This window comes from Tympanuchus pallidicinctus, unplaced genomic scaffold, assembly GCF_026119805.1.
Source record: "Tympanuchus pallidicinctus isolate F22 unplaced genomic scaffold, pur_lepc_1.0 scaffold10, whole genome shotgun sequence".
Classification (NCBI taxonomy): domain Eukaryota; kingdom Metazoa; phylum Chordata; class Aves; order Galliformes; family Phasianidae; genus Tympanuchus; species Tympanuchus pallidicinctus.
In genome coordinates, this window is record NW_026294619.1 from 2045207 (window position 1) to 2059740 (window position 14534).

Below are 14534 nucleotides of genomic sequence, written 5' to 3' on the forward strand. Positions count from 1 at the left end.
TAGTTAACATGCAGTGTGAATTAGCTAGCTAGCTTCAGGCAGATTGCTTTGCTCTGGTTGCACTATTGGAGTAGATACACTTAGTGGCTGGTTACTCGATGCATACATCCCTTAAGTGAATTTACAGGTGTGCTGTTTCTTACCTGCAACGTATTTCAAAGAGAAAACAGATTGCTAAGAGGAGAGAAGAAGCTAAGGTGCAAAGCAAACAGTTCACAAGAAATCAGGTTTTGTTACTTAGGTTGCTTGGAGAATGGATTGTTTAGCTTCTTAATTGCAGCCTGTGCTTGATTAAGCCCCATCACATTAGGGGTGAAATGTTACCAGGACATCCCATTTCTATCCAGAATCTGATGCTGAGTTGAAGGCAGCTGGACTGCTATGAATACTTTCCCCATCTGGTTTTGTTCTTAGCTGTGTGTCTGTCTAACAGTTACTGAAGATTTCTGTGTGCTTTACCAGTGTCTCAGGGAGTAGGTTCTTTGCACATGTCTGAGTTTTTAGCAAGACAAAGTCTGCTTCCCGCTTGAGTTCTTAAGTTAGGGCAAGGGAAATCATTCAGCCCCTTCACACTGTAGGTGGAAGGATATGGTTCCTGCAGGCAGTGGTCAAGGTGAGTGCAGCCTTCTGGTTCTTATGTCCTCAGCTCTAACAATGAGTACTACAGGGCAGGATACTTGAATCTAACCTCTTCCCTGCGTAGCGCATGGTGAGAGCCATGCACTGTCCTGCTCCAGGATGTGGCCTCTGAGTTGGGTGATGATATGGGGACATGACAGGAATAGTGATTGTAGCCAGTTGTTTTAATCATTCTGTGTTTGTCTGACTGTGATGAGGAATGGATCTATTTATCAAAAGTCAGAGCTACTGATTTCTTTGTTTTTAAGCAGTTTGATGTGAATTGCCACGTGTGCTGCATAGCACCTCTTCTCCATCCCACACCAGACACTGGACGTGCTGCTGGCTATGTTGCTAATGAACAGAGTCAGCACCAAAGTCAGAGATACCAACTTAAAGAAGCGTGTTTATCTTTACTTATGTTAAAGATGAAATGATACAAGAATAAAACAGAACGTGGTAATGCACCTAACCATTACTACAGAAGATTGACTACAGTGATGAAGAACTGTAGTGATTAAGAAAGATACGTCATCAATTGCCTTAATACTTCACCATCATCCAGATCCACAGTTGCTGGGGAGCCCTGTTTGTGGCAAGGATTTGGAGAGCCTTTCCCAGCAACTGTCCACTTGATGAGGACTCCAACCTCGCTGCAAAAGGGTCCAGCTTTTATATTGTTGAATAAAGACATTTACATGACAGTTAGGCGGAAACATCTGGTTTCATTCTCCCTTTTTGGATTCCACCTCAAGGCTGGCCAGGACTTAAAGAGAAACCAAGGAAGTTTGTGTACTAGAAGGCCTTGACACTATGCTTCTAAACAAGGAAAGGTTAATACATTCTCATAATGCTTTATCTAAGCTATGTCTCTTGCTAATGAGGCATTTTGTTCAAGATGCATGTTTTGCAAATGGTTGAATACTAATGATAATCTTACAACTCTGGGTTGTAAGATTCATCTAGAGGTCAACTTTGGTTGAAGGCCTACTGCTCAGGCCTTAGTACTTCACTGTCTCTGAATCAAACCTGGGATAGATCTCTTGGAAGCAGGCTTATGGGTATATTCTAGCTATTCTGTAATGCTCCAGAGGTGAATAGCAAATATAAACCTGGAATAAATTTTGAAGAATCTAAGGACTGCTTTATTGCAGTGGAAAAGTGAAACAACTAAAACGTGTCAAGTCTGACTGCTTATTGCTGTGGTACCCTTAATGTACCTTGTGTCTTGAATGTGTGCGAGAAGCGTGAGCTAAAATGCTCAGGCTTGCAGTCCCAACAATGACCTGGGAGTGAGCAATTCCTAGCCTGCATTGAACAAAAGGTCTGAACAGAGGTGACCTTGACATTTCAAAGTTGCCCTTTCGATCCTTTCTTCGCAGGCCTGATTCTTCCAGCCATGGATTTAGCTTCAAAGGGATCAAAGACTACCTGGACTGCTACCGGTGAGTGAAATTATAGCCTGGGACAACTTATTTTTCTTGTTCCCCAGCTGTGGGCTGCTATTGTTCCACAAGCTCAGGCATCTCCTTGTTAGGATTGTCTGTGAGGTACCACTGGTTGGTTTCATCCTTTGCAGTCCTTTCCCTCAGATAGAATAACAAAGGAAAGCCAACATAACTGCCTGCATAACTCTTAAAAAGCCTGCAAGGTTATTTAAATACTGTTTGTCTTGGCTGTTTATATTTGGGAGAGATTTCTACATACCTTGATTGCCCAAATGAGTGAGGAGGTGAGAAGGGTTCATATGGATGAAGCAAGTTGCACATACTGTAGACCTCTGAAGAGCCCCTTAAATCCCCAGCTGCTTGTGTTCTTGAGAACAGAGTGCCTGCTTTTACCCAGTCAGTGTGCCCAGCTGAGAAGGAGCTGGAAGCACATCACTGACTCCAAGGTTCTGTAACCTGTTGGCTGCTGGGTGGCTGCCTTTGGAATGTGTGCCATATCTGGAGCACACAAATAAATCCTGCTGTGTTCCTGCAGCATTCCGCAGGGGTCACCCCTTTCAGTGAGCTGTGACCTTGGAGCAAATGGGTGGCACTGCAGTGTGGTGTTATAGATCCATTCTAACTAGGCGTTTGTGTCAGCCAGAGGCAGATCTGGCCTCTTGTCTTAGCTCACGGTACTGGCAGTTTCATATCCTTAGGTTTTCTAAAGCTTGAGGGCAATCTGTAAAGGCTGTCAGCCTTCCTGCCCTGTTTTTCCTAGTGTTTCAGGAATATCTGAATAAGTCTCCTATCTCTTGTCCCTATTCTGAGGGTTGGGAGAGTGCTGTGTAGGCAAGTACTCCTTTATAGAAGGATGTCTCCTGTCCTGATGCAATCATATGGAAATCATCACCACACACATATTGTCATATATTTAGTGATTACAACTGTGCAACTGCCTTCTTGCTACATGATAGACAAACCCTTTGCATGGATACGGTTGTGGGGGGGTCTTATAATGAGGTCCCAACTTTTGTCCTGTAGGAGTGGGAAGCTGACGCCATCTCAAGTAGCAAAGAACATCATTGCTGTGCTGGAGGACTGCGACAAATCCACACCCCCACTCAGAGCAATAGTGCAATGGAACCAGGAGCAAATCATGCTGGTAATGTCTGTTAGGAAAGGAGCCTCTGCCACCACAAGAGCAGTAGGAAGGGTGGAGGTTCTTCTGATCTGTTACACAGAAAAATATGTACATTTTTGCTTCTTTCTTGTGTAAAGGACTACAGAAAGATTTGCTTCCTTTCCTGCAAAAAGAGGCTGCATTAAGGCAATTTGTTCCTACTGGACAGCTATTTTTCTATTTTTAAACCAGAATTTTTGTGCTTATGTGGCATCTGTCAGCATGGATTCTCCTAAGCAATATTTTCCCACCAGCATACAGTGGAAGAAGAAAACTTACATAGTTTGGCTTGTCAGCAACCTGGCAAAGCTATTTGTGGTATCTGTTGTTAAACTTGTAATGACTTGCAGTTCAACTCTGTCATATACATTTTCTTCCTCTGTGTAGATGGCCGAGGCCTCCACTGCTCGTTACAGGAATAAATGTCCCCTATCTTACCTGGATGGCATCCCAGTGTGCCTGAAAGAGGAGTTCAAAGTGGTGAGTTTCCTTGTCTAGCTGTCAGCTCATGCTGTAAGAGATCAAGCACGAGAGCTTATTGCAACAAGTTTTTAAAGCCATCTCCTCAGCAGAAACCTGTATTTGAAATATAAGAGGTAGATGAGCGTAGTGAACAGGATTAACGAGTTTTACCAAGTGAAGACAGGTCTTGAGTATGACAGATGTTTTCCTTATCTTGTACGAATCTCTGTATTCCGTGCAGAGTGGAGGGTGGCGGTGGTGGGAAGCAGTCCCTCTTCTGATGAAATGAGTGTGTATAAAAGCATCTGTAGCAGTGGGTGTAACTGCCTGGGCTTCTCTGGCACTGATTCTAGCATAGCCTCCATCTCTCGTTGCCATGAAGGACATACTTACAGCAGAAATATGAAAGTTACACTGAAAGTCTCCACCCACGGTGGGCTATGAGCTGGCAACCATTAAATATTCCTGGCAGTGCCATTAAACTGTTGTGGACTCTGGAGAGATCTATAGCTTAATTGTCGGGGAGAGTACTTAGCACGCCCTGAAGTTGAGTCCATCTGGTATTTTGGCATCCATCTAATCTCAGTGCCTTGCTTCAAAGCGCTGCAGTTTTGAAACGCCGCAGCTCCTTCCACAAAAAGTGGAAAATAGAGCTCCTGTATGCTGTGGGGCAGGGCTGACTGTTTTGTGTCCTGTGAGCGTAGCAATTACATTGCTGTAGAGAGATGGATTTTTCTGTCCATCTGTTTGTCTCTACTCCTCCATATTGTAGTATTAAAGGGACTCCTTTGCACATGAGGATGACCCAACAGTGAAGAGTTAAGGATCTCTTACAACAGGAAGCAACGCAGGACAAGATGAAGAGCAAGGCTTCCTGGTCCTGAATTAACTCAATGGGTCCTGATATCTGAAATTGACTGTGGAGCTGAAATGTGCATGTGAAGTACACACGAGTGTCTGCCCACCTTTCTGGGGTTTTATAATGAATAATGAGGTGTTTTCTTGTTAAGGTACCCTACTATCACCGAGTAGGAACAGTGTACCTTGGGACAGAGCCTGAAACAGAAGATGCCACTGTGGCCAAGAAGCTGCGAGAGGCTGGAGCTGTGATTATTGGGGTCTCAAACATGCATGAACTAGGGACTGGAACAACTGGATGCAACCCTAATAGGTAAAAATCCCCTCCTTCTCTCTCTGCCCTAGGCTCTAGAAAGACCTACGAGTCTGTCCAGAGCTGATAGGGAAGGGTACAAAAATAGGGCAAGCACGTAAGAGTAAAACTGACTGAAACACTTCATGCATGGAGAACCATGTGGATCTGAAAACCTAGCACTGAAGATTTGAGGCTTAGAGTAGCTGTGGAAGCCTGAAGACTCCTGAAACCAAAGGCAGGAGAGGAGCCAAGTTGTTCTGGGTAAAGAGTTGGCTTTGCAAGGCCTTACATGACTTGAAGGTATGAATCATAGATATTTACAGGATGAACCATAGACAGAAACAATGACAGAAAACAATAGAGACCTCATGCATAGTCACAAAAGTGGCCAATGGCCAAGAACTATGAGAAAAGGTACAATCAGCTCAGCAGAAACTTAGTGTTTTAATGTCCTAACTAAAACAAGCTCACTGTAATTTGCTTTACCTCTGTGAATTTTCCAGCTATAGCAGGCTGAGAACTGCTCTGTCAGAGCAGTGGTTCTCACAGCCTTCATAAGCTGTCTGCAGATCCACACTTTATCAGTGTGCAGCTGGATGCAAGTGGGGCTCTCCCACAGCTACAACAAAATGCATGAGCATTTTCTCCCTGTGTGTGGTCTGCTCCCCCAGCTGGATACCCGGCCACTGGGCAGGTCTCTTTGGTGCCTCGGGTCTGTGGTCAGACTGAAGAGTTTAGAATAAAGGGCAGAGCTGGGAACACCAACTTGCTTGTGGTTTTGTAAGAACTGGTGGTCAATGACTGCTCCATCTTTTGGCACTGCATGATGCACTGTGGTATGGAGTAATGGAACAGCGTAGTCACAACCAGAAGAGGTGGAACAGCATCTTTTCTGTTGCTTTGAATCTCTTCCTTTTGGATAGGCTGCTAATGATATTGTGTGCACTCTGAGCCAGAATTATTTTTGTCTCATTTTCTAGGGGCATACCATTACCTGGGTTTCTTTACTGGTGTTTCTCTGCTAAGAGATCTGAATCCCTGAGCTATGTTTCTGGATCTTTTTCTGTCCCATAGTACACTCAGTGCTTCCTAGGAAAACTTTCACCACTGTTTGTCTGCCCCAGGTACCACAAGATCCCTAGGAATCCCTACAAGCCCAACCATTTCACAGGTGGGAGCTCCAGTGGGTCAGCAGCAGCTGTAGCAGCAGGTAGGTGTTTCTAAACTGAGCCAGAGGGTGGTGGGAGGCAAGTCTTGAGCATCAGGTGTTTAGATTTCATGAAGGTATTAGAAGCTAGAGGAAAGTTCTAGATAAACAGAGAGCTCTATCTGCTATCATGGCTACAGGTGGTGGTAGAATGAAAGAGGCATAACATTTGTCTCTGATCATAGGGCAATGCTTGTTTTGTTTTTGTAGGTCTCTGCCCAGTGGCCATTGGCACAGATGGAGGCGGCTCTGTGAGGATTCCTGCTTCGTTCTGTGGTGTGGTGGGGCTGAAAGGTAGTGCCCTTTAATCTTGGTGGGTGTGTATGTCTTCTGTACTGTATCAGGGTGCCACAAACAAGACAGGCCCAATCCATTAATTCTTGCTATTTAGAATTCAACCAGAGAAACTCTGGAGCAGAGCATTCTGAGAGTCACGTGGGTTTGACTGGCAAAGTGACAGTAGGCTCAGTACTGACCATGGAACAGACACTGAGAAAAACTGACTTCTGTTAGTTTATTCTGTACGTTTATCAAATGCTAAGCAAAACTTGCACGCTGCTTTTCTTTCTATCCTCTCATCCTTCTTCTGTCTTCCTCTCCTGAAGATGTTCACAATGTAGTTGGTTGTCTGTAGTGAACTAGTGCAAAGCAGCTCCATCTATGATGGATTCCCATTATCCCAGTTATATGGAGAGGTTGCTGCTCAGATTTGTGCCTGGTAAATTAGACGTGGTGACAGGCTTGTATCAAACCAGCATGTAGCCATTCCCCCTTATCTCAGAGGTACAAGAAGTAGCAATGCAGTTTTTACAGTGAGAATTAACGTCGTTAAGGGGAATGGATCAAGGACATAAGAAATGCACAGGACGTTGTCTACAGTGTGGTAGGTGGCAAAGCAGGTGAAGTCACCATCACTCAGAAGAGAAGTTGGTTTTTTGGAACGTTTTAGCATTCTGAAAGATCTCATTTGCTCTGTGGGACCAGATACTCAACCATTACCCTGTTTTACTATCTTTCACACATGGCCAGCTCCGTTATAATTCATCTGAGGAAGGTAACAATGATGACTAAAGTGTGACTGGTCAGAAAATTGATAAGAACATTTGCAGAATACAGTTGGTGCTAGGCATGAAGTCTCACTGGTGAAGAGGTTGAGATCTTGCGGAGCGTGGTATTTCTTCCTGTTGATAATTCTGCCTCTGCAAAAGAGGGCATTGAAAGATTGGAGCTCTGAACCAGCGGGCCTAAAAGTGGCTGGATTGGGTGCATTACTTGCTGTCTCATCTGGGTGGACCAGAGTCCTACCAGTGAGTGCTCGTGTGTAACTAACTGCCCATTTCTTTTTCTCGAGGTACATTTGGGCGGATCAGCAGTCATGGCAGCCTCCCGCTCTCTTATTCCACAGTCAGTGTAGGTAAGAGAATTTGTGCTCCTTTTCAGGGACCTTCCAATTTGTTGCCACCAGGGAGGCAATCTGGGCCTACAAAAGAAGGATGCTATTTACTCCTTGCCGTGTTTTCATAACCACTGTCTCTTTTACAGGTCCTATCTGTACCTCAGTGGCAGATGCAGCCATTGTTTACAGTATTCTTGCTGAGCCAGATCCACTCTATCCATATGGTAGGTGAGCCCACTCCCTCCCTGAAGCCAAGTGCTCTGCCTTCCTATAGGCATCTTAGATCAACAGAGGAACTCTTGCCTGTTCCTTGCAGGACTAAAGCAACCCAAAGCAACCCTGTCAGATATGTGTGCTCCTGACCTGAAAGGCTTAAAATTGGGAGTGGATTGGACATTTTTTAAGGTGACTATTCTATCTCTTTCTTCCTGCTTTGCAGAATGAAGTTTTGTAGGAATTCATTGCATTCAGCCTTCTATTGCCTTTCATCATCCTTATATTTAGTCCCATAACTGGAGGGAAATACAGGGTGAAAGCACCCACTGGGATGACATTTTCCTAAGGCAACCTTTTGAGTAGAAGCCTGTTGTAGGTAGGAGGAAAGGTAACGACTACATTTCATGGCAGTATGCTTTCTCATAGCACTGTTTTTATTGTAAGTGATGCTTCTGAATTGGTTCCAAAAGGGAATTATTTTAGAAACAAGTGAGGAAAATTACCATATCTATTTGGTGACAGTGGGGTAGATACTGAATAGTATTTTATCATCCCCATGTAGAAACTGGTCACACAAGCTAATACTGCTTGGCAGTTGTAATACAGCTCCACAAACACGCCCAGGATTTCTTCTCTTTGAGAAAATAAGTTTGTTTTTGGCTTTGCCCCAGTGCAGAGAAGTGTCCTCTCCTCTGGAAGAGGAGGCTGTTCCTTTTCCATAGGGGGATGCCCTGCAAGTTGTTTTCTTGGAACAGATGGCCTAAGGCAGTTCAGGGGGGTTGTTTCCCTGCTATTAGAGACAGGAGTAAGGAAGACCCAAGGACTGAAGTTCTGTGAGCATGCTCACCAAGAAGAGGAGAGTTGTTACCCAAATCTGCTCAGTTCTTTCCTCTTGTTCTCTAGGCATGTGATGCAGAAATCCTGTCCGTCTGTGAGAAAGGTAAAGAGCAAAAGTTTCCACCTCTCTTAATTTGCCTAAAGTCATAGTGTCACTTGGTGTTTCCTCTCGCGGATGCATTAATGAGATCTGGCCTGCTGTCCTTAAAGGCAGATGCTTAAAGAAGTCTGACTGGACAGACAGCAGTAGCTTTGTACTAGGGAAGCCCTCCTGACTGCTGAGGGTTAAAAAGCTCAGCAGTTGCAGGCTTGTCAGGTTACAATGGAAGAATACAGTTCAGTGTGCTAAGCCTCTGTCTGTATAAAGACAGATCTGTGCACAGTAATAGTTACTCTGCAAGCTTTAAGAGTAAAAGACTTCTAAGGGAGGGAGTTGTTTCACAAGGTTACATTCAGTGGGGAAGACAGCTAGGATTTTTTGATGTATTTAGTCCTCTGATACTTCCTTGAAATCAGCAAAATGCTGCCTTTGGGGTGGCTTTGTGGGATTTTAGACTGAGCAAAATTGAACGTGGTGAGTTGGGGGAGAGACTACAGTGCCTTGCATAATAGATGGCCTCTTGTGCATGGGAGCTGAGATAGCTCACAGTACTCAGGCTTTGTTTGCCTGAGTTCTCTTCAGCCTCTTTATTTCCAGCTCTTAAAACTCACGCTTCCACATGCATAGAGTTTTCTTAGGAGAGATGTACCACAAACGTGGGTATTTTTGAAGATGCTGGAGTCAAAGAAAGAAGAGAGTTCTTTTTAATATGCAGAGGATTCACTTTTTAGCAAAGTCCTGGTGTCTGACCTTGTTAAAGTACATCAGGATTTGGTGAACCTGTATTGTTGACCTGATCTCTGAGTATGCACAGGCTTCCTCTATCATTATACTTCAGGAGGGGCTTTGAATGGGTTTTTCCTGATGCTAAATAACTGCTTCATGCTGATCGAATGCCAATCATATCAAGTTCTCAGCAAACCATAATCAGAACCACCTTTACTGTCTGGGTTAAATGAAGGCTAAAGGGAGAAGGTGAACTTGCCCAAAATGTAGTTGGTAATTTAAGAATCTGTTCACAAGCCTCTACCTCTGCCCTGTTGGAGCACTGAGATCTAATTGGGCCTAAGATTTTTACCTATGAGAAGAGGTGGCAGCAGTCTGCATGCCACATTAAGCACTAAAGATCTTGCCTTGTAATGGCAAGTGGGGTCTCTGACTTTACAAGGGGAAGCATTTTCTCAGCCCTTCAGTGAAGTTTGGGGAGGAAACTCACAGATGCTGTCTGTGTGTTACCTGTTCCGCACTCAGCTACCGAGTACCTGCAGAATTTGGGAGCCAGCGTGGTTGAAGTATCTCTTCCAGAGATGGAGGAAGTGAAAATAGCCCACACGATCTGCATTCTCAGTGAGATGAGGGACTTCCTGCAGCCCGACTTCAACAAACATTTCCAGGAAATGGTAAGTGATAGCAGGTTGGATCAGTGGCGGTAGTTGTCATGGCTGATGCAGAACGAGTGTCTGGCACTGTTGAGAAAGCTGGGGCTCTCCTGCTTTCTCAGTGAAAAACCACCTGCTGGATGACTTCTGATATCAGAGAGTAGTCCTGGAAGAGAACTCCTGGGCTATCGCACTCAGTTTCTTGCTGTTGTTGACCGAGCAGACCTGAGCCCCTTCAAATTGTTATGTGCAAGCTGAGATTCTTCCAGTCAGCATGGAAGGCTACTAAAGCATGCAGAGGTCTGAACTACAGCTCCTAGGGAGACACTTAGGCTTGATGGCAGGCTGATGAAGGTGGGAAAGGTGGGGAGAAGGACAATCAGAAATCTGCTGATTCCTTCATGCTTACCTAAAGCTAGAATATATGATCAACAAGCCTGGTGCAAGGAGAGCTGTGACTATTTTCTCTTTCAGAATTTGGAGACTCGGGCTAGCCTGGCTTTGGGTTCCCAGTTCACCGCTCTGGATTATATTACGGTGAGAACATACTGTGGTGAAGGCTGAAGGGGAGGCAATGAAATTGCAGAAGAGGGATCGACATTTCTCTTAAGCTCCCCGCACACGTGGGAAGACAGCACTCAGCTGTGGGGAAAAAAGGAAATGATTTTGCAGTGAAGGTGGGCAAAACGGTGGGGTACCGCAGAGGATGTGACACCTGGGCTGACCTACTGCGTGTTGATTCCAAAACGCAGCAATAGTGGTTGTTTTTGTTGTTGTTTTTTCTTTTGCAAAGACATGGGCTCACATGGGCAGAGGCAGTTGCCTTTGGAGATGAGCATCGTCAGACAGTAATCTCTCTGCTTGCAGGCAAATCGACAGAGAACTCGCAGCATGAGGTTTTTGCAAGAGATCTTCACCACTGTGAACTGCATACTTACACCAGGTACTGGCAGTCCTGGCCGAAGAGCTGCTTCCCATTGAGAACAGTCACTCCATTAGCTTTTCCTCTCCAGTTTAAAGAGTGTAACTTTTGTGCAAGGACTTCGTCGTGCCTTGCAGCTCTGAAAGAAAATGGGGCCTGGTTAGAATGACTGCTGTGTATTTCTGTGCTTGCTGCCTGTATATAAGGCAGTCACAAAACTCCCTTTTGGTTTTTGGAACAGAAGGTGCAGAGTCAGCAATTGCACAGGAGAGACTCGACGTCTACCTACATACATAGAAATAGAAAACTGACTGCTCAATTCATAAATCCCAGCGACTTGTGTTCTGGGGGAGGGAAGGAGTTTGCATTAGTAATTTAGATGAAAAATGGCATTAAGGAACTGAACTGTTTCTTGGTGACTGCCTGCAGACTGACTCTTTCTTTGCTCTTTAAGCACCAGATTAGGTTGACCAGTAAAGCTGTAGAACCTCCATCCTCAATGCTGACCCTCCTTGAGCTGGAGGGTTGGACAAGATGGCTTCTAGAGTTCCCCTCCAACCTCAACCATTCTGTGATTCCTCAACAGCTGTTGCTTCCACTGCCCCGAGAATCCACGAATCTGACCTTCTGACTGGCAGCAGCAATATTTCATTCACAATGAGGTCTATGAGGTAAGAAGATTTGCTGCTTGTACCTTGCAAACAAAAAATTTGGCAGCAGCTGTAGACTAGGTGTACAAACTCGAGGAGTTCAGACTGTAGAGCAGGGGAAGATTGATTCTAGCTGCTTCTCCCCCAGAATAGGCTGACTTTGCTTCTGCCCAGGGCAGGAGTGCTGATGAGAGCTTTTTCCCCAGGTTCATGCAGCTTGGTAACTTCACTGGGATTCCAGGCCTCGTCGTTCCTATTGGTTATTCTACTGCTGGGCTTCCAATTGGCTTCCAGGTAAGCAGTGGCTATTGTGATGCTGGGTCACAAAATCCCCAGCTGGCTCTGCCCAGAACCCCCTATAACCAAGTTCTTGGTGCCAGCACACTTGAGGAGTTGCCAGATACTATTAAGGAATTTTTAACTTCTGGGTGAGGAGATTTGCCTCAAAGAGTAACTCACTTCTGAATGCCAGATGGACTCTTCAGACATCTGGAGATAGGTTTCTCCTTGTCCTCTGGAATCAGTACCCGTTATTTATCACTGCTCTTTCTTTTCCTTATGTCTGAGTTCAGTAATTTCTTTCTTGCTCTTTTCCCTCTGAAAATAGGTCTGATGTAATTGGAAGTACCATGTTTTAATAAAGTCACTGAGCTCCCTTTTTCCCAAATAGAGCGGTGCCATACTTGCTAGAATAAAGGGGAGAAGTGTGTGTCGTCTTGGTGCTGCTGGGACATAATTTTGGCCATGTTTTCCTGGGCTTTAATCACTGTATGTGATGACGCTACTTTCTTGGTTTTTTTTTCTTTCTCCCTCTTGCAGGTCATGGCAAAGTGGTGGGATGAAGCTGTTCTTCTGAGGATTGGCCTGAAGCTAGAGCAGTTTCGTCGCCAGACCAAAAAACCAACCATTCATTATGACATCCTTGCATGATGGAATGATTAAGATGGGGAACGAGTCTTCTTTTTCCCCTTGTCTGACCTGGCCAAATACTGGAGTGGACTTGTTTTCAATGTTTAACTGAATGAGGTTTAGCAGCAGACCCATGGGAGAAATGAGGAGGAACACTGTTCAAAGCAGGCATTGCTGCTGAGCAGACATCACTTCTGCTCTGTACATTCTTGGATGGTCCAGCTCATAGTGAGGAGACCAACTGTACTAGCTTGTTCCTCACTGTGTTTCTGCCAACAGGGGAACCTGCAAGTATCTTCTGCAACCTTTTTCCACGTCAGGGTCCCATGTAAAGATGGGAGACAGCTGCAGCTACACGGCTGTGTGTGGAAGGCCAGTCTCTAAACCTTAAACCTCTCACAAAACTCCTCCTGCTGCTGAATTAAAGAAAGGTACTGTTTTGAGAGAGAGTGGGACAGTTTCCCTTAAAATAGCATGCCTAACTCCTGTGGAATAAGGAAGATCCTAACACACCTGCACTAACAGAAGAGTGTGTTAAGCCCCTTAGTTAAGATAGTCCCTCCTGGCAAAATGAAGGCACGTAGATATGGAAATGTTACTGTTTTTCTCCCTTGTGCTGCAAACAGTATAAAGTCAGTCTGACTTGTGCAGAGAATGAGTGCATTCACTGCATGAGCAGTCTTACGCACCTACAACCTTACATGCAAGGGGAGGAAATCTCAGAGCATGACCATTCATCACTTCTGTGACCTGAAGCCTTTGTTTGGGGGTTTTGGCCCTCTGTTGCACTGTTGACAAACGTCTGCATTCCCTGAGCTTTGAGAGCCTCTTCTTTCCCACTAGTTACCTAAGCAATAAGCCTTCTACCATATAGGAGTCCCAGTGGAAGATGCTACCTGGTAATGCCATAAAATAGCTCTTCAAGAGCCAGCTATTTTGAGCAAGTGCAATTTGTGTGGCACTAAAAGCAGAAGTGTTACTGAGCTGCCATACGAGTAGACCCTGGGTGCAGGAAATGAGTTGCATGAAGCCACAGTGCAGCACAGAGCCAACCTCCTTTTGTCACAGATGTACTTCTGGAAGTAATCAAGGTAGAAAAAGGTGAGGTTGTGTTACAAAAAGTATGACATCACAGCAAGAACAGCTGGAGAAGGCTCTACTTGTACAGGATCAGGCCCTAAAGCCGCACTACTGTTTCAGTGAAAGTCCTCATCTTGTGTCTTGCTTGCACCACTGTGGCCACATCAATGATTGGAGAAGACTTAAGAGCATTCCAAAATGAACCTAAATGCTTAGCTTTAGTTGGCTTATGGTTAATGCTTAGATATGTCTTGTTTCCCACCTCACCAACTATTGAAGAAAAATTGGGCTTGTGATTTGGCTGTGGGAGAAGCTGTCTTAGAGATGGGAACAAAATATTGAATTCTTACTTAGCTTGGAAGGAAAGAAGGAACAGAAAGTAGTTGCAGTTTTTCCCAAACTCAGTACAGTTGGTTTTGTTTTTCATTACATGTCTCCACTCTTAAAACAGGGGTAGCACTTTACTAATGCTTAAAGGTTCCAGTCAGTAGCATCTGAATGGAAGAATGCTGTATTACCCTCTTCGTAAATACTTGAGTAAAAGCAGCAAGATCAGCTGCTACTAGCATCCGCAGTTAATTAATGATGGTTGATATTGTCTTTCATCTTCAAGTCCTTCACGATACTGCCATAATTGTTACTTCATTAGATTCTACCACAGTTCAACCTTATGGAGATCAGATTATTAAAAGAAAAAAATATTTCCTCTCTATTAGTAACTTCTTAAATACTCAGAATACCTAAAACACTGCCAAAATGCACTGTATGGCAGTAGGGGAGCTGGTAAGTCTGACAAGAATAGATTTCTTCAGGAACACCTCTGATTTGAAGGAGCAATTACTCAAGGTAGTAGAGATGGCAATATAAAAGTGATACCATCTTTATAGGTTAGGCTATTTCAAATCCTTTTTTAAGTGATACACTGCCTTAAAATTGTTATTTCAAGATTTAGTTCATTCTCTGGGTGGAGTTGGCAACCTCAAGTTGCTATGAAG

General features: G+C 44.5%; 1 protein-coding gene across 1 annotated transcript in view; it reads left to right on the forward strand.

Annotated features, from left to right (window-relative positions):
* The window catches only part of LOC128091555 (uncharacterized), an 18235-nt gene extending 3995 nt beyond the window's left edge, over nt 1–14240 (forward strand). Inside the window, 16 exon segments of the mRNA XM_052704832.1 lie at nt 2001–2063; nt 3090–3210; nt 3616–3708; nt 4701–4861; nt 5968–6053; nt 6261–6344; nt 7402–7464; nt 7593–7670; nt 7763–7851; nt 8566–8602; nt 9851–9999; nt 10453–10515; nt 10846–10921; nt 11487–11571; nt 11757–11844; nt 12370–14240. Of these exon segments, the coding sequence (XP_052560792.1) occupies nt 2001–2063; nt 3090–3210; nt 3616–3708; nt 4701–4861; nt 5968–6053; nt 6261–6344; nt 7402–7464; nt 7593–7670; nt 7763–7851; nt 8566–8602; nt 9851–9999; nt 10453–10515; nt 10846–10921; nt 11487–11571; nt 11757–11844; nt 12370–12480 (1447 nt within the window). The 3' untranslated portion in view covers nt 12481–14240.
* The last annotated feature ends 294 nt before the right edge of the window (nt 14241–14534 follow it).